Below are 17,815 nucleotides of genomic sequence, written 5' to 3'. Positions count from 1 at the left end.
GGCGTGGTGGCTCATGCCTGTAATCCAAGCCCTTTTGGAGGCTGAAGTAGGAGAATCACTTGAGGCCAGAATCACCTGAGTTCGAAACCAGCCTGAGCAACATAGCAAGACCCCCATCTCAAAAAAATACAACACAAAATAACTACAAAAATAAGCACTTTATTAACAACAGGATTCTCAGGGAATGGGGGCTTTCAGAAGTGTCACTGGGCTGCACTGTTGAGGTTGGATGCATCAGTGGAGATGTGAGGCCGAAAGAAATTATCCAGGACTTGCTGGCCCATGCAGGGCTTTTTCCGACTGCACGGAGAGGACACCTGGGACCTTTTGGAACCCTGTGAAAAAATGGAAGGTGGGAGGCCTTGTAGTTAGGGGAGGGGGAGCAGAGAATCCTCTCCTTGTTCCCCCTCCCTTTCCCTGACTCTACTGATCTAGCTCAGGCTTAGCCTGGAATGCTGTAGAGCTTTCATCCTGCCTCAAGTAACTGCCCCATCAATCAACCTCCCAAAAGGCTGCCTGAGGGAATCGAATTGTCCTAAAAATGTGAATCTGACTCTTCTCCCCCTAAAATGGGTCAGCAGCCTAGGGCTCACACCCTGACTGACTCAGCAGACCCTGCTGACCTTTCCAGCTAAACCAACTGCTCACAGCTCCTTGAGCACTGCAGCCTGCACTGGGCCCCACCTTTGCTCACACTACTCTTGGGACTGGAAAGAACATCGCTACGGTTGATTCCCCTCCCAAACCTGAAGAAAATGATTCATTTCTAGGACCCAGATTGTTGTACCCAAGCGAGTTAGAGAAACGCTACACTTTGAGACGAATTTAAGAGTCCTGGCCAGGCGCGGTGGCTCATGCCTGTAATCCCAGCACTTTGGGAGGCCAAGGCGGGCAGATCACGAGGTCAGGAGATTGAGACCAGCCTGGCCAACACAGTGAAACCCCATCTCTACTAAAAATACAAAAATTTAGCCAGGCGTGGTGGCGGGCACCTGTAGTCCCAGCAATCGGGAGGCTGAGGCAGGAGAATGGCGTGAACCCAGAGCTTGCAGTGAGCCGAGATTGCGCCACTGAACTCCACACTCCAGCCTAGGTGACAGAGCGAGACCCTGTCTCAAAAAAAAAAAAAGTCCTTTATTAGCCGGTGACCGAGAAATGGCTAACGCTCAAAATTCTCTCGGCCCCAGGAAGGCTCCATTTTCTTTATACTTCAGTTTAGGAAGGGGAGGGGGAGTTCAGCTGCAACAATTTTACAGAAGTAAAAACATGTAAAAAAGTTAAAAAGACAAATGGTTACAGACAAACAAACAGTTTCCAGGTGCAGGGACTCTAAATCTTTCATAAGATGTTATATATGTGGGCTCTGTTGGACACAAACTCAAGGCTTTATGGTGTTATCTCTTGAGCAAAATCCTGGGAACTTCAAACATTGCTTGCTTCAGTACCTTATCAGTTAATTGGACTCTTTGATATGTTGGGAGTCTGCATACACAAGTTAACTCCTTGAGGAAGGGGGTGGGTGAAGAGTCCTTGAAACCTATTTCCAAGGCTTCATTTACAGAAGGAGCCAAATGGAGTTGTCTGGCTTTCTCAATGAAGGGAGAGCCTATTCATGTGGAAACAAGGCTAGGTGATTAAGGGAGAGTCTAAAATAAGGTTAGGTATTACAAGATTACCAGCTGCTCCCTCCAAACAGCCTTTCCTGATCCTTGTCTCCCAGATAGAACTGACAGCTCCCATGGATGGGTGTGGTGGCTCAACACCTGTAATCCCAGCACTTTGGGAGGCCAAGGCGGGCAGATCACTTGAGGTCAAGAGTTCGAGACCAGACTAGCCAACATGGTGAAACCCTGTTTCTACTAAAAATACAAAAATTAGTTGGGCGTGGTGGCAGGCACCTGTAATCCCAGCTACTTGGGAGACTGAGGCAGGAGAATCACTTTAATCTAGTTATTGGAGATTGCAGTGAGCCGAGATTGGGCCACTGCACTCCAGCTTGGGTGACAGGGCAAGACTGTCACAAAACAAAACAAAACAAAAAGAACTGATGGCTCCACAATTCATATCCCACAAAATCCAGTACATGCATTTCACACACCTGTGACACTGGAGAGTCCTCATCATTTTTTTCCTTTCCCTCTACCCTGCACCCCACAATGCAACTTCTCCAGGTCAAGAACTATTCCTCTCTCCAGTGAAGCCTGGAGTGGAGAATGTTCACCCAAACATTCGTCAGTTAACTGACTAAAAACCCATGGCCTCAGGCCTGGGGAGACGGGTTGGGAGAGGCCTAGGAGACTTACCTTGCAGGTCCCTGGCTGTTGGCCCTGATACACACGGAAAACCTAGACAAGAAGACGGGGAGGTGAGGGCTGGCACTTTTTCCAAAAGAGATGAACCGGTGTTCTGCCCTTAACTTTATGTCCCAATACTTTTGTTTAAAATATGTTTTTTTGGCCAGGCATGGTGGCTCACGCCTGTAATCCTAGCATTTTGAGAGGCCAAGGTGGGTGGATCACTTGAGGCCAGCAGTTCGAGACCAGCCTGGCCAACATGGTGAAACCCCATTTCTAAAAATCCAAAACATCATGGCTGGGTGTGGTGGCTCACACCTGTAATCTCAGCATTCTGGGAGGCTAAGGCGGGTGGATCACTTGAGGTCAAGAGTTAGAGACCAGTCTGGCCAGCATAGTGAAACCTTATCTCTACTAAAAATACAAAAAAAAGTTAGCAAGGTGTGGTGGCACAAGCTTATAATCCCAGCTAATGGGAGGCTGAGGCAGTAGAATAACTTGAACTTGGGAACCAGAGTTTGCAGTGAGCTGAGATCATACCACTGCACTCCAGCCTTGGTGACAGAGGGAGACAGCGTCTCTCCCCCCTAAAAATACAAATAATACAAATAATACAAATTTAAAAATAAAAAATCAGCCAGGAATGGTGGCACACGCCTGTAATTCCAGCTACTTGGAAGGCTGAAGCAGAATCACTTGAACCTGGGAGGCAGAGGTTGCAATGATCCAAGATCATGCCATTGCACTCCAGCCTGGGCAACAGAGTGAGACTCCGTCTCAAAGAAAAAAGAAAAAAAAAAAAAAGCGATTTTTTTGGCCAGGTACAGTGGCTCATGCCTGTAATCCCAGCACTCTGGGGGGCCGATGCGGGTGGATCACTTAAGGCCAGGGGTTTGAGACCAGCCAAGCCAACATGGTGAAATCTCCATCTCTACAAAAAATATAAAACTTAGCTGGGCATGGTGGTACACGTCTGTAATCCCAGCTATTCGGGAGGTTGAGGCACGAGAATCACTTGAACCCAGGAGGCAAAGGTTGCAGTGAGCCAAGATCGCACCACTGTACTTCAGCCTGGGTGACAGGGACTCCATCTCAAAAAACAAATAATAATAATAGCCGGGCACAGTGGCTCACACCTGTAATCCCAGCACTTTGGGAGGCTGAGGCAGGCAGATCGCCTGAGGTCGGGAGTTGGAGATGAGCCTGGCCAGCATGATGAAACCCCGTCTCTACTAAAAATAGAAACAATAGCTAGGCGTGGTGGCGGGCACCTGTAATCCAAGCTACTCAGGAAGCTGAGGCAGGAGAATCGCTTGAACCCAAGAGGCAGAGGCTGCAGTCAGTCCAGATAGCGCCATTGCACTCCAGCCTGGGCAACAGAGCGAGACTCCATCTCAAAAAAAAAAAATGCTTTTTTTTCTGTTTACATGCTTGTGTTCATGTAGGAAACACAAGGAAGTACAACAAAGACAACAAAGGTAGTGCCTTTTTCATGGCGGTGGAAACAGCTGCGGTGTGAAATTCCTCCTGGGTCAGCCAGCGAGCGCCTGCTGGTACGGTGGTCACTGGGGTCTGCCCTTCCAAGGCCAGACCATATACTTGATATGTCAGCTTGATGTGAGAGAAGGTGTGGACAACCTGGAGGAAGGGCCAAGAGGTTCAAATAGGCCTGTGGATATAGCCTCAAAAGCCACCATCCTTGGCCGTTCTGCTGCTCACTTACCTCCCCAAGGTGCCGGAGGCGCGTGGCTGGGAGGGGCCCAGCCCAACGCTGTAGTTCCTGCAGTAGGGCCTTGCGCTGAAGCTGCTCTGAGGGCTCCCAGGTAACGGACGGGAACTCCCACAGTCCTGCCAGCAGACCTGAGAGGGAGGGCAGCCAGGCAGGGGTCAGGCCTCAGCTGCCGATTCCCTCCATTCTCCCTTGTTACTCACGCCACTGCCTTCCACGCCCAGTATCCAGGTACCTGAGTTGGGCCTCTGTACCAGCAGAATTTGGGCACCCCCAAGGGCCCCAGGCTGTTCCAGAACACAGGTAGCAGAGCTCTCCTCCCTGGGAGGCTTGCGGCTGGCCTTTCTGGGGAAGTTGACCACTCCCAGGGTCTGGTCCCAGGGCTCTGAAGCAGGCAGGCACAACTGGCACTGTCCAGTGTTGAGAGCTGGGAATGGAGATCCCCAAACCCTACTCAGGCCGAGAGGGCTTTAGGGGCCAATCTAGAGAGCAGGCTTTGGCCAGGTTCTGCAGAATCTTATTCAGGTTAGAGGAAGAACTGGAGTGGGGCTTCTGACTGGGCCAGGAAGGGCTGGGGTGGGGGCTAGGTTTGGTGCTCACCACACTCCTCCACATCAGGATTGCCCGACAGGCTCCGTGAGGCTAAGAGCTGTTCCCGCTCCACCTGAGAGGCACAGGGTTGGGTGTCATAGGGCAGAGTCACCCCTTAGGACTTCTCAGTGCCCCTTCCCCAGTAGGCTTACTCTCTGGCGTGCCCGGCACAGGCTCTGCACAGGGCACTGGCTGCACAGTGGGCGCTGTGGGGTACACACTGTGGCCCCTAGCTCCATGGCTGCTTGGTTGAAATCTCCTGGCCGGGCTGGGTCCACCAGTTGCTGGGCTAGACCCCTAAAAGAAGGGAACACTGCTGTAAGCCAGAGCTCCTTTGGAGACACCCCTGAAGCACCCTTGTTACCCCAACATCCTACCAGAGCCGCTGGGAAACAAGGGTGCTGCTGGGATCAGCACCAATGGCTCGGACACGGCACAGCACCCGTGCTACGTTGCCATCCACCACACCGGTTGCCTGGCACAGAGGAGCCAAAGAGTTAGCCTGGGCTGGGAGGAAGAAGGCTGGGCATGCACAAAGTGGGGGTGGGCTGTGGAATCACCTGGCCAAAGGCGATAGAGGCAATGGCCCCAGCTGTGTAGCGCCCCACGCCGGGCAGGAGCTGCTGCAGGGTCTCTGCTGTACGTGGCATGTGGCCCCCTAGCTCCTCTACGACCTGATTGGAGTGTAAGACTTAAGATTATGAGACACCCAAGACTCCTGGGTTCCTACCCTCCTGCCATCCCCTTACCTTCCGAGCTCCCTCCTGCAGCCGCCGGCCACGAGAATAGTACCCCAGGCCAGCCCAGAGCTGATTCACCTCCTGTGGGTAGGATCAGAGGTCAGAGAGATCACCCGTCAGTCCCTCTGTCGTTCCCATTTCCCCTACCCTAGGGTGGCTCTCACCTCCAGGGAAGCACTGGCCAGGTCCTGCAGTGTAGGCCACTTCTATAGCCACAGGCAGGCAGAAAGAGGCAAGGTCAAGGGTGAGGGTGGTAGAGGAAACCTTCTCTACACCCATCCCAAAGTAAAGGCTCTCATCTGGGGTCCGACCCATGACCCTTCCCTTCCTCCCCTGGAGTCACCTGCATCCATCCAGTATAGTAGTTGATCACAGTGGCAACCTGGGTCTGCTGCAGCATGACCTCTGAGACCCACACTAGCGGAAAGGGGTTGGCATAAGGACACTGCTGACCTGCCCTACCTGGCCCACAGCCCCCAGACCCAAGGGCCTCGAGGCAAAGTGGCCCTGCTCTCAGGAGATGTACTGACCAGCATATGCCCGCCTGTCCGGGTCCACCTCATCTTCTGCCTGTCAATGCAACCCCAGATGAGGAGTTAGGGTGGAGGGGGCTGGGTGCCTGCCTCCCACCCACTGTCCCTGCTCCTCGCCTGCCTACCCGTCTTCTCCATGGTAAGTCCCGCTTCTCTTGGTCGTACCAGCTTAGCAGGCTCCTTCGGAAGGCTGTGACTTCGGCTATGTCTCTGAATAGATGGTATGGGGAGACAGAGGCCTGCAATACCACCTCTTCCGGCTGCCTGGCCAGGCCTGCTGGGGCCCCAGGACACTTAGGAATCATCCCTGCATAGGCTGGGCACCAGGGTCTTGGGACACAGCAGTTTGTGGCAGTATGCTCCCAGTTAGGGCTTCCCCCAACAAACCCCTTTAAGCTTTGGAGCTGGAGTCAGACCAGAGTTATGTAATTGTGTGTAGCTGTGGCTAAGTTTCTGGCCTTAATTTCTCAGGGTGGTACTGCTGGCTTCTTTGTCTCTGAGCCATAATGAAAACCTAATAGTTTTAGCCAGCTATAATATATACTGGTGCAGGACCTTCCTATTTACAAAACACTTTCAGGTTCATGAACTCATTTGGTCCCATGAAAGTCACATGAGGGAGGAAATGCTGAACTACTGCTCCATTTTACTGGTAAGAAAACAGCCATCCAGAGCAATTATCCTAATGTCACACAGCAATATAGTCAGAATTACACCCTTAGTGAGTCTCTTTTTTTTTTTGAGACAGAGTCTGGCTCTGTTGCCCAGGCTGAAGTGCAGTGGCACTATCTCGACTCAGTGCAACCTCTGCCTTGCAGGTTCGAGCGATCCTCCCTCCTCAGCCTCCCGAGTAGCTGGGACTACAGACGCTCACCACCATGTGAGCATAGAGAGGGGGTTTTGCCATGTTATCCAGGCTGGTCTCAAACTCCTGGGCTCAAGGGATCCACCCATCTCGGCCTCCCAAAGGGCTGGGATTACAGGTGTGAGCCACCGTACCTGGCCCTTAGTAAGTCTCTTAATGTCTTGATACTTATCACAATCCCTTCCCAGACTGAATCTGCCCCCTTTCATGGCCAGTGAGCCTTGGGCCACAGCCAAGTTCCTTACCATCACAAGCAGAAGGCTTGGCCTGACTGTTGCTCTTAGCATGCTTCTGCCTCCTTTCCTGGCTGGCTGCCTGCCTCCTGTGACCACTTCCCACGGCTGCTCGTGGCTTCCTCATGATGGCCTGAAACAAAAAGACCCAGCCAAAGCAGTCACAATGAGGCAGAATCTTGAGGCCTTCCAAGGGTGATAGCCATCTCCGTCTGATCCACCATTCACATAGGGTCCAGCTTTTCTTAAGCACTCTCAAGATGCTCATGAGTTTACTCTTGGCTGGCTGCAGCACTGAGATGCAACTAGTATAGCTAAGCAAGTGGCCTCAAGGGGGCCAGCGTTACAGCCCTGGAGACACGCAAAAACAGAGGCCAGGGCTGGGATGGGTCAAGGACCAAAACCTCCTGTTTGGGAGCATTTGTGTATCCCTGATTCTTACTGTGACTGTGTGTTTAGGTGTTTAGGGGTTGTTTAGGTGTGTCTGGGAAAATGGGGGTAGGAGGTTTCTCTGCCTCTTAGAGATGTAGCATGGTTACACTGAAACAGCCTTTAGTAGTGACCTAGTCCAAAACCTTCATTTTATCCTGGAAGAAACCAGGGATCAGAGGGACAAAAGATCTGTCTGAGAACAGATGGCAAATCAGTGGGAGAATAAGAGATTAGCTATTTTTATTCCTAATCTTTTCCTGATCTAGTAAACCATAGGTGGCTGACCATCAACAATGAGAAAGTGTGCCTGGTTGATTTTCACTGCTCCCGGACTGTTATAATGGCTGCCTTTTCTCTAACAGCTAAAATTAGCTGATACTTTGTGAGTGCCGACTCTATGTCAGACCCCATGAAGAGCTTTACCGGATCACTCAATCTCCTGGTGACTCCATGAGGTATGTACTAGTATCACCTCCATCTTACTTATAAGGGAATTGAAGTTTACGGAGATTAAGCAACTTGTTCTTTCAAATCCACAACCAGCATTCTTACACTGTGATAAAATGCAGTCCCTGCTAAGCTTCTGTGTCAAACTCTTCCCCAAAAACTTTGACTTTACCACCTCATTTTCATCAAAAGAGCTTGCCTCCTTCAGAAAAAAAAAAACAACTTCAAATCTACCTCCATTTGCACTGTCCTACCCTCCTCCTCTTCAGAGTCCTGCTCCTCCAATCCCATCTAACTGCTGGAACTCAGAAACCAATACCCCAGGCCGGGCGCAGTGGCTCACCCCTGTAATCTCAACACCGCGGGAGGCTAAGGCAGGCTAAGGCAGGCAGATCACTTGAGGTCAGGAGTTTGAGACCAGCCTGGCCAACAAGGTGAAACCCCATCTCTACTAAAAATCCAAAAAAATTAGCTGGACATACTCGCTTGAACGCAGGAGGCAGAGCTTGCAGTGAGCTGAGATCATGCCACTGCACAGCCTGGGCGACAGAGACAGAGCAAGACTCTGTCTCAAAAAAAAAAAAAAAAAAAAAAGAAACCAATACCCCAAAATATGGCACTCTGACATGCTGAACTCAAAAAGCCTCAAGGTCTCTCTGCTCCTTCCACCCCAGACTCTCCCAAAGCCAGGACAAAGTTGTTCCTCTGGAACTCTTTATCTGCCTACAGTCCAAACCCACTAAAAAGAATACTTGTGTTTTTCTTCCCCCCTCGCTAAGACTAACATGTAACCATACCTGAACAAACCCTTTCACAAGGTGTTGTGTACCTCAGGATCATTCAAATTCCAAAGAGAACTATTAACAATTCCATTCTCTGTCCCCATTCCAGTCTCCCTAGTAACCCTTTATTGCCCTTCAACAGAATCTCCTTCTGGCCAAAGTTCAGTTTATTTAAAAACAAATAGAGTTGGACATGCTGGCTCAGGCCTGTAATCCCAGCACTTTGGGAGGCCAAGGCAGAATTGCTAGAGCCCAGGAATTCGAGATTAGGCTTGCAACATAGCAAGTCTCTACAAAAACAGAAAAACAGAATTTCTCTTCTACCCCTCCCATAATCTGTTTTGCCAGATGGTATATAAACTTATGATCTCTGTAGGGGGATGGGTAATCACTTTGTGGTTCTCCCAGTGTGCATGTTAATAAATTTGTATGCCTTTTCTCCAGTTAACCTGCTATTTGTGAGCTGATTTTTCAGCAGATCTTCAGAGGGCAAAGTGAAAGATTTTCCCCTTGACTCGTACACAATCAAGTTCCACCCTCCTTCCCTTCATAGCCAAACTTCCTTCACCAAACCTGCTTACTTCCACATTCATTCTACAATCCATTCTCCAAAGAGCAAAGGAACCTTTTCCAGATCATGTCACTTCCTTCCTTATAACCTTCAATGGCTTCCCATTCTTTTTTTGGGGGGGGCGGGGGATGGGGTCTCACTCCGTCACCCAGGCTGGAGTGCAGTGGTTCACTGCAACCTCTGCTTCCTCAGCTCAAGCAATCCTCCCACCCCAATACCCAACCCCAACTCCAAGCAGCTGGGACCACAGGCGCACACCACCACCACACTCACCTAAGTTTTGTATTTTTGTTAGAGACAGGGTTTCACCATGTTGCCCTGGCTAGTCTCAACCTACAGAGCTCAAGCAATCAAACCGCCTCAGTTTCCCAAACTGCTGGGATTACAGGCATGAACTATGGCACCGTGTGGCACCCCATTATATTCTTTTATTTTCTTTCTTTTCTCCCCCGCTCTTTCCTTCCTTCCTGTTTTCCTTTTTCTTTCTTTTTTAAATACTCTAGGCCTTTACTACGGGTCATTAAATTCTTGTGCAAGCTGGTTGTGGTGGCTCAACACTGTAATCCCGCTACTCTGGAGGCTGAAGTGAAGAACAGCTTGAACCCAGAAGGTCGAGGCTGCAGTGAGCTATGATTGTGCCACTGCACTCCATCCTGGGCTCAGCAAGACCCTGTCTCTTAAAGAAAAAAAAAGATTGAGCAATATTTATGGAGCCCCTAATAGATGCCAAGCAGTTTTAGGCACCTGGCATACTTCAGTAAATAAAACATCAAAAGTTCCTGCCCTCAGGGAGCTTATATTCTAATGGGGACAGAAAAGGAATAATGAACATAAGTAAATTCCATAACATGTTAGGTGATAAATATTAGCATAAAAAGCAAACATTAGAGCAAGTGGGGAAAAAAAAGAGTGCCAAGGTGGGGTTTAATGTTGCAATTTTAAAGACTGTGGTCAAGGTAGACCCAAAGCATTCTAAGTGAGTGCAAAGGCCCCAAGGAGGGTGCCTGCTATGTCTGTGGTACAGTAAACAGGCCAATGTGGTTAGAATGGAATGAGATGGGGCTGAGTGGTAGGTCAGAGAAGTAAACCAGATGAGGTGGGGAGGAGAGGGTCACAAAGTCCCTTATAGGCCATTGGAGTGATTTGGCTGCCACACCCTTGCTCTTAGAATAGAAGGCAGTCCTTTTACTACGGCCTTGTGGGTCCAATAATCCGGGCACTATCCGCCTCATCCCCTCTCACTGTGCTCTAGCCAAGGTTGATTGAATTTAGTTGCTTAAACACCTCAAACGTGTCTGTACATCTTGGGGCCTCACACAATCCATTTCCTGTTTGGACTCTTTTATGCTTTACCTAACATCTAATCATTTTTCAAGTCTTGACTGAAATGTCCAGATCAGGTCCCCTCATCTTATCCTATCATGTATTTCTGCCTTGTAGCTCTTACCCCAATGTAATTTCACATTACTTTGATTCTTTCCATCAGTGTGTACTTCCTGAATTTGACTGTAAAAAGCGACTTGAGTGCGAGGACTGATTTTCTTCTGTTGACTGGTGTGTGTCCAAAGTCAGTGCCAGGTAAACTGTACACAATAAATGCTTGTTAAATGAATTAATGGGATGGGGGATAGTCAAAAGAGTTTCCCTTTTTTAGGATAGGAGAAATCCAAACAGTTTTATTTTGTTGTTGTTTTTATAGACAGTGTGTCCCTCACTCTGCTGCTCTGCCACCCAGGCTGGAATGCAATGGGGAGATCATGACTCACTGCAGCCTCGATCTCCTGGGCTCAAGCCATCTTCTCGCCTCAGCCTCCCAGGTAGCTGGGACTACAGGTGTGCACCACCATGCCCAACTAATTTTTAATATTTTTTTGTAGAGGCAAGGTTTCACTATGTTGCCCAGGCTGGTCTTGAACTCCTGGTGTCAAGTGATCCTCCCACCTCGGCCTCCTAAAGTGATTACAGGCATAAGCCTCTGCGCCAGGCCCAAGCAGTTCTGAATAATGATGAAATGGGCTGAGCTGAGAGAAGCTGAAGATGAACTATAAACAAAGAGTAACAAAGGAGCATTGGAAGGCACAGGTGGATGGGAATCGGAGTGTTTAGGGAGGTACTAGTCTCCAATAGGAACCTCTTTTTTTTTTTTTTTGAAACGGAGTTTCGCTCTTGTTGCCCAGGCTAGAGTGCAAAATGGCGCGATCTCGGCTCACCGCAACCTCCGCCTCCCGGGTTCAAGAGACTCTCCTGCTCCTGCCGCAGCCTCCTTAGTGGGATTACAGGCGCCCGCACCATACCCAGTTAATTTTTTTTGTACTTTTAGTAGAGATGGGGTTTCACCATGTTGGCCAGGCTGGTCTTGAACTGACCTCAGGTAATTCGTCCGCCTCGGCCTCCCACAGTGCTAAGATTACAGGTGTGAGCCACTGCGCCCGGCCTAGATATCTCTTTCAAGCTCAATCACCCTCTAGGTCGACTATACGGCCTAGTTGCTTTTCAATTTATCCCTTCCTCGCCATCCATACTGCCAGCCTTAATTCAAGTTCACATTATCACTTGATTGGATTATTTCAAAAGCTTCCCTACCAGTCGGTCGCCCTACACCCTCCTCAGCCTCCTCCGACGGCTTACTCCCCGCCTCTTTCACTTTCTGGAGAGCACTGCGCTCTCCATCCTCTCTGGGAATTTACCGATGCCCAGAACACCCTTCTTTCCCCCACACGACCCTCTCCTAGCCTAACTCCTGGGCGTGCTTTAAGCTCAGCTCAGGCAGCGTCACCTTCTCCGGAAAGCCCAAACCCAGTCATCCCCCCACCCCCGGCCCACGCTGATGAAGAGAGCAGTACACCCAACCCCCGCGTTCCCGCAGCGAATGCGGGAAAGAAAATTTACCTCCAGCGCGCTCTAGCGCGCCCAGCTTTTCGGCGCACTTCAGGGGGCGTGGCTCGGGCCCATCCCGGCGGCGAGGCGGCAGCACTGGCCAATAGGCAATTAGCGCGCGTCGGGCTGCCTTCCCCGCGCCGGACCCGGGAGGTCTGAACGGAAGTCCGACCCTTCGGCGACCCGACGGCTAAACCCCGCGCCATCCCCGACTGCCTGAACCGCTCCAGGAGACGGAGCGCAAGGCCAGCTTACCCACAGACGACTCAGGCGGGAGACGAGCGGTGTCATGGCCGCCTACAGTGACGATGGCGCAGCTTCAGCCCCCGCAGCTTCCGACGGTGAGCGGCTTCCCAGGGGTAGCCTTCAAAGCCTCTGCGCTCTGGGAGAGGGCAAGGCCTCGGGCTCATAGTTCTAGAGACTCCTCAAGCTTCAGAGGACTGCTCCTTCCGCTTGAACTAGCCACGAGGAGACTACAAGTCCCATTGTACACCGCGGCTCGGGCTGCAAAAGCCTGGAGCGTTGGGAGCATGGGGCTGATGGAGGCATGGCGGGAGATGTAGTCTGGAGCTCATAACGGTTACTAATGATAGTTGTGATTCAGTTCAGTGGGGTGGATTGAGCATTGTGGTCCAAAGGAAGGTAGGACGTATTGGCAGCTCTGGTGTGTGGCACTATCAGGCTCTGGGATTACTGGGAACTGTTGCTTATGGCGCTGGGGCACCATGAGAACAGTAGTGTGGATTCTGTGGGATATTAAGGGAGCTGAGATCCTCGAGCCCTGCAAAATGTTTCCTGCAGGACACGGGAAAAAAGAATCTCAAAGGTCATCTAATCCAACTTTCTCCTCTATATATTGTGACAGCGAGGTGGGAAGTAATTTACCCAGACTCATACAAGCCACGGGAAGACCCAGGCTTCCTCCCCAAATTCAGGGCACTCTCCACTCCAAGGCCTGTGTGTAGAACACGTGGGATACAAAGGCTTGTGGGAAAAGCTGCCAATGGAAACTACCCCCCTCACCACCATCACCGTGGCCTAGCTTGCTGTCTGTTCCCCTGGGCTCTTTCCTTAAGCATGAACATCCATCACCCTCTTAACCCCCAGGTGGTGTCAGCAAAAGCACAACATCTGGGGAGGAGCTAGTAGTCCGGGTTCCCGTAGTGGATGTGCAAAGCAACAACTTCAAAGAGATGTGGCCATCCCTCCTGCTAGCCATAAAGACAGCTAATTTCGTGGCTGTGGACACGGTGAGAGTTGGAAAACAAGGAGGGCAGGTGTTTGTGAAGGGGCTGGTGCTAGAGGCCTGTCAACCCTCCCTTTACCTCCCCACAGGAGCTGAGTGGGCTTGGGGACAGGAAGAGTTTGCTGAACCAGTAAGTATAAGCCCTGTTCTCTTTAGTGCCAGCCCTCAACTGTGGAGGGGGGCGGTCACAGACCTGGGTGGTTTGGGTCCTTCATAAGGCTAACTCCCAGCCACAGCAACCCCCAAACCCAACCCCAAGGTGCATCGAGGAACGTTACAAGGCTGTGTGTCATGCTGCCAGGACCCGTTCTATCCTCTCCCTGGGCCTCGCCTGCTTCAAGCGACAGCCAGACAAGGTATGAGCTGATCTCACCCCAATCCTAGGTCTGGCTGTGGGGAGGAGGGTAGAGAGATTCTGGGGAACATCAGATATGAAGCTTTTTTCTCCCAAATCTGTTTTTTTTTTTCTAACTTGATAGATTTTTTTTTTCAATAGGTTTATGGGGAACAGGTGGTGTTTGGTTAAATGAATAAGTTCTTTAGTGGTGATTTCTGGGATTTTGGTGCACCCATCACCCAAACAGTGTACACTGTGCCCAATGTGTAGTCTTTTATCCCTCACCTGCCTCCATCCTTTCCCCGCCGAGTCCATTGTGTCATTCTTAAGCTTTTACATCCTCCTAACTTGGCTCTCCCAAATCTTGATATAGCAGACTTTCTCTTTCTCCCAGGGTGAACATTCCTATCTGGCTCAGGTGTTCAATCTCACTCTGCTGTGCATGGAGGAGTATGTCATAGAACCAAAGTCTGTGCAGTTCCTGATACAGCATGGCTTCAACTTCAACCAGCAGTATGCCCAAGGCATCCCCTACCATAAGGGCAATGACAAGGTAGGCCTCCAGATTCCCTAGCCTTGAGTCTGCCCTTCTGTGACTTTATTTCTTCCTATCCTAGGCTGGATGCCTGGGGAGAACCTGCTTCTTAGGGAGTATGGGGAATCACTAGTGACAGGGCTTGGGAAACAAGACTGCTAGGAGGGTAGGTAGCACTGGGTAGAGAGAGAGAGAGCATTCCAAGTGGGCAACCCTGGGATAAGCGCCCAGCAGAAGAGGCTCCCTGGGGGACTCTGTCCTCCTCATTGACCCCTTTACTTTCACCTAGGGTGATGAGAGCCAGAGCCAGTCAGTACGGACCCTATTCCTGGAGCTAATCCGAGCCCGCCGGCCCCTGGTGCTACACAATGGCCTTATAGACTTGGTGTTCCTATACCAGAACTTCTATGCACACCTCCCTGAGAGTCTGGGAACCTTCACTGCTGACCTGTGTGAGATGTTCCCAGCAGGCATTTATGACACCAAATATGCTGCTGAATTTCATGCCCGCTTCGTGGCCTCCTACTTAGAATATGCCTTCCGGAAATGGTGAGGAAATGGTTGAGGGAAAGGGGTGGGGCCTGATATGAGTTTATTTCATTCACTTAAGATATTTATTGAGCTCCTACCATGTGCCCAGACAGTGTTTTAGGTGCTGAGGATTCAGCAGTGAACAAAACAGACCAAAAAACCCTGCTTTTATGGAGCTTATATGCTAGTGGACCATTACCCTCTTGCGCTGTTGCAGTGAACGGGAAAATGGGAAGCAGCGGGCAGCTGGCAGCCCACACCTTACCCTGGAGTTCTGCAACTATCCTTCCAGCATGAGGGACCATATTGATTACCGTTGCTGCCTGCCCCCAGCAACCCACCGTCCTCATCCCACCAGCATCTGTGACAACTTCTCGGTGAGAGCACCCACCTGTTTCTTGGGAGGGGAGGTTCTGATGCCTGGAGCCTCTTTCTAAGCCTCTTTCCCACCCTTAGGCTTATGGCTGGTGCCCCCTGGGACCACAGTGTCCTCAGTCCCACGATATTGACCTTATCATTGACACTGATGAGGCTGCAGCAGAGGACAAGCGGCGACGGCGACGACGTAGGGAAAAACGGAAGAGGGCTTTGTTGAACCTAGCAGGGACACAGACCTCTGGGGAAGCTAAGGATGGTCCTCCCAAGAAGCAGGTCTGTGGGGATAGCCTCAAGGCTGAAGAAACCGAGGTGGTGGCTGAGAATGAAACTAGAAATCTGCCTCACTCCAACCAAGGCAACAAAAATGACTTAGAGATGGGGGTTACGGCAGCAAGGCCTGAAATAGCTGATACAGCTACCTCAGAAGTGCCAGGGAGCCAAGCCAGTTCTAACCCAGTACCTGGGGATGGATTGCACCGGGCTGGTTTTGATGCCTTTATGACAGGTTATGTGATGGCCTATGTGGAAGTAAGCCAGGGACCCCAGCCCAGCAGCTCTGGACCCTGGCTCCCTGAATGCCACAATAAGGTATATTTGAGTGGCAAAGCTGTACCCCTCACAGTGGCCAAGAGCCAGTTCTCCCGTTCCTCCAAAGCCCACAATCAGAAGATGAAGCTCGCTTGGGGCAGCAGCTGATGCAAATTCCACCTAGCACTCAGGTGGAACGGAGGTATTTTGGGTCTTTCTAGCCTGTAAATGTCATACTCAACTACTACTGAGTTTAGGGGAGGGGGAGTGTCCTGACAGACATATCACTGCATTGCCCTGGACCTCCTCCTTTATCTCAGTGCCTGAGGTACAAGTAAGAAGGCTGACCAGCACCTGTAACACCGACTTTATTTTTAAGTCTGAAAATGTCTTGGGAAAGTTTTACAAAAAAAATCAACAGAAGCAAGTTATGAAAATATTTGACCAGCTTCATCTTTGGTTATTTCTTATTGCAGCTCTGTAAGGACAGACTGTTCCCAAAGTTCCAGCCATGGCAGGAAGGGAAGAAAATCAGTCCATGTATAAACCATTTAATCAACTGAATGTATCACATGTTGACAAATACATAGAAGCAGGCCCTAGGGCCTACAAAACCAGCCCCACTCCCAACCACAAGGTTGAAAGTCTTATGGGGCAGAACATTAAGATTCCTTTATAAATATGAAAATAGATTAATCAATGGGAAAAAGGTCTTCGAATAGGTTAGCTAAGAGCCATGACCACAACACTGCCTTGCTCTCCCCTTGCATAGAAACGTAGTGACGTGGTCTGACCATGCAGTAAGTGCAAACAGCAATTACTCAAGTGTCTTAGAATACTGGCAAGAAGCACCCCAATCTTCAGGTCTGGGAAACAGCCATGCCCATTATGCCCTCTTAGTCAGCTCCATGTTTCACTCAGTAGCTTACATGCCCCAAGAAAGGGCAAGAGACAGACCTGGGGTGGGGAAAGAACCGGGGTAATAGCTGCCTGCCAGCTCAGCCTAGAACTAGACATCCTCTGGTCCTGTCTGGGGAAGTGCACTGGAGGGGGTCCAGTGAGAGGCAGACCTCTTTGCCAGATTTCGGAGGCTTGGTATCAGCTGTTGGCCCTAACTAGGAAGGCCTCTCACTCCTGCCTCCCCTATCATACACAGCCGATGGGCACCGGGAGCCCAGAAGTTGAGCCTGGGTTGGCCTAGCCTGCCTACTCTGTAGGCTCCAGGGAAGAATCAAGGCTGTGCACCTAGGGGGCCATATGGTTTCAGCTGAAGGTCCATCCCCAAGGTGAGGCAGGGACTAACCCCCCTCACCCATCCTGCTTTCCCTGGGTTTGCAGGCCTATGCCTGAGGTGGAAAAGGTGACTGGAGTTGAGCCTGCTGGCCTTTCTTCTTCTACCTCCATCTCCTCAGAAGCACCCACAGGGCATGGACTGGTCCCCTGGGGCCTGGACCCAAAACCGTTTTCTTCCTGGAGACTGGAGCAGTCCATAGCCTCATGGGCTTGAGCAGCTGGTAGGGCAGATGCCCGGAATGGTGGGATCTCTTTAACTCTGTACTTGAGACTACTTAGGCGTGGTGGGGGCCCATCAGATAGCGATTCTTCCCGGCCCACAAATGGACAAGCCTCCTGATGCAAGAACTCAGGCGAACCAGGCAAGGAACGCCACCGGCGAATAGGTGGGGCCAGGGGCTCCTGCCAGTCAGCCAGGGGCATAGTTCCAGGCCCTGGTGCATCCAGGTCAAATACCAGAGAGATGACAGACTTGCTGGGCAGGTCAAAAAACTTGATCTTGCCTCCCTTGAGGTCCTGGCGAGCACTAAAAGGGTTGACTTTGGGGGTGCGGGCAGCACCATCTCGTGGCTGGTAGTATGGGTCCAAGACGCTCACTGTACGTGAGGGCTTACGCGAAAAGATGTCTGACTGGCTTCGAGACAGCCAGATGGTACGTCTTGGGCATGGTGATTTGTGGGGGATCTTGTCATCCAGTGAGCTTAGTCGCTTCACCCCAGGTGCTTTCTCCAAGAGTCCTGAAGAATAATTAAGTCTGGGTTACTCTCACTAGTCATGACAAATAGAAGCAGCATTTTACCACAGAATGTTTTCACTCATGAAAGCAAAGTTGATACCACAGCCCCGTTTCACCAATGAAGAAACAGACTCGGA

At 50.7% G+C, this 17,815-nt stretch overlaps 3 protein-coding genes across 61 annotated transcripts in view; 1 reads left to right on the top strand and 2 right to left on the bottom strand.

The window, feature by feature from the left end:
* Positions 1 to 139: 139 nt before the first annotated feature.
* MUTYH (mutY DNA glycosylase) lies at positions 140 to 12,588 on the bottom strand. Of its 50 annotated transcripts, none has more exons than XM_077959037.1 (17): positions 12,350 to 12,588; positions 6,998 to 7,118; positions 6,013 to 6,164; positions 5,885 to 5,924; positions 5,698 to 5,771; positions 5,519 to 5,560; positions 5,364 to 5,435; positions 5,175 to 5,288; positions 4,992 to 5,089; positions 4,767 to 4,911; positions 4,624 to 4,687; positions 4,259 to 4,450; positions 4,018 to 4,154; positions 3,780 to 3,932; positions 2,304 to 2,345; positions 993 to 1,109; positions 140 to 335 (listed from the first exon to the last, which is right to left on the bottom strand). In XM_077959037.1, the coding sequence occupies exons 1-17, from the start codon at positions 12,383 to 12,385 to the stop codon at positions 204 to 206; spliced, it is 1,731 nt and encodes a 576-aa protein (XP_077815163.1). In that variant the 5' UTR covers positions 12,386 to 12,588; the 3' UTR covers positions 140 to 203. The 50 variants fall into 50 exon arrangements, 48 of the variants coding, with proteins under 48 accessions (XP_077815163.1, XP_077815167.1, XP_077815398.1 ...); XM_077959041.1 differs by having other exon boundaries at positions 6,013 to 6,161; XM_077959272.1 differs by having other exon boundaries at positions 6,013 to 6,097; positions 12,350 to 12,575.
* Positions 12,160 to 16,086, top strand: TOE1 (target of EGR1, exonuclease). 3 transcript variants are annotated; one of them, XM_001101649.5, is made up of 8 exons: positions 12,160 to 12,435; positions 13,202 to 13,344; positions 13,430 to 13,470; positions 13,600 to 13,696; positions 14,072 to 14,230; positions 14,502 to 14,761; positions 14,961 to 15,120; positions 15,200 to 16,086. In XM_001101649.5, the coding sequence occupies exons 1-8, from the start codon at positions 12,384 to 12,386 to the stop codon at positions 15,815 to 15,817; spliced, it is 1,530 nt and encodes a 509-aa protein (XP_001101649.3). In that variant the 5' UTR covers positions 12,160 to 12,383; the 3' UTR covers positions 15,818 to 16,086. The 3 variants fall into 3 exon arrangements, with proteins under 3 accessions (XP_001101649.3, XP_077815576.1, XP_028690136.2); XM_077959450.1 differs by having other exon boundaries at positions 12,160 to 12,453; XM_028834303.2 differs by lacking the exon at positions 13,202 to 13,344.
* The window catches only part of TESK2 (testis associated actin remodelling kinase 2), a 152,335-nt gene continuing 150,520 nt past the window's right edge, over positions 16,001 to 17,815 (bottom strand). For 7 of the 8 annotated variants that reach the window (XM_077971782.1, XM_077971731.1, XM_028843039.2 and 4 more), the window contains one exon: positions 16,002 to 17,679. In XM_077971782.1, the coding sequence (XP_077827908.1) occupies positions 16,958 to 17,679 (722 nt within the window). In that variant the 3' untranslated portion in view covers positions 16,002 to 16,957. Of the gene's footprint in view, positions 17,680 to 17,815 lie in introns of all 8 variants that reach the window. The other variant, NM_001267790.1, reaches the window with a different exon arrangement.

The sequence above is a fragment of the Macaca mulatta genome, chromosome 1, assembly GCF_049350105.2.
Source record: "Macaca mulatta isolate MMU2019108-1 chromosome 1, T2T-MMU8v2.0, whole genome shotgun sequence".
Classification (NCBI taxonomy): domain Eukaryota; kingdom Metazoa; phylum Chordata; class Mammalia; order Primates; family Cercopithecidae; genus Macaca; species Macaca mulatta.
Note: the sequence above shows the minus strand (reverse complement) of the source record. Positions and strands in the feature narration are given on the sequence as shown.

Excerpts from the sequence above, each read along its gene's own strand:
- MUTYH (XM_077959037.1), bottom strand. The coding sequence starts at position 12,385 with ATGACACCGCTCGTCTCCCGCCTGAGTCGTCTGTGG. Across the intron at positions 6,165-6,997 it reads CAAGCCTTCTGCTTGTGATG|CAGGCCTGGCCAGGCAGCCG; the intron begins GTAAGGAACTTG and ends CTGGGGCCCCAG. Across the intron at positions 2,346-3,779 it reads TTTCCACCGCCATGAAAAAG|GTTTTCCGTGTGTATCAGGG; the intron begins GCACTACCTTTG and ends CTTCTTGTCTAG.
- TOE1 (XM_077959450.1), top strand. The coding sequence starts at position 12,384 with ATGGCCGCCTACAGTGACGATGGCGCAGCTTCAGCCCCCGCAGCTTCC. Across the intron at positions 13,697-14,071 it reads TCAAGCGACAGCCAGACAAG|GGTGAACATTCCTATCTGGC; the intron begins GTATGAGCTGAT and ends TCTTTCTCCCAG. Across the intron at positions 14,762-14,960 it reads GAATATGCCTTCCGGAAATG|TGAACGGGAAAATGGGAAGC; the intron begins GTGAGGAAATGG and ends GCGCTGTTGCAG.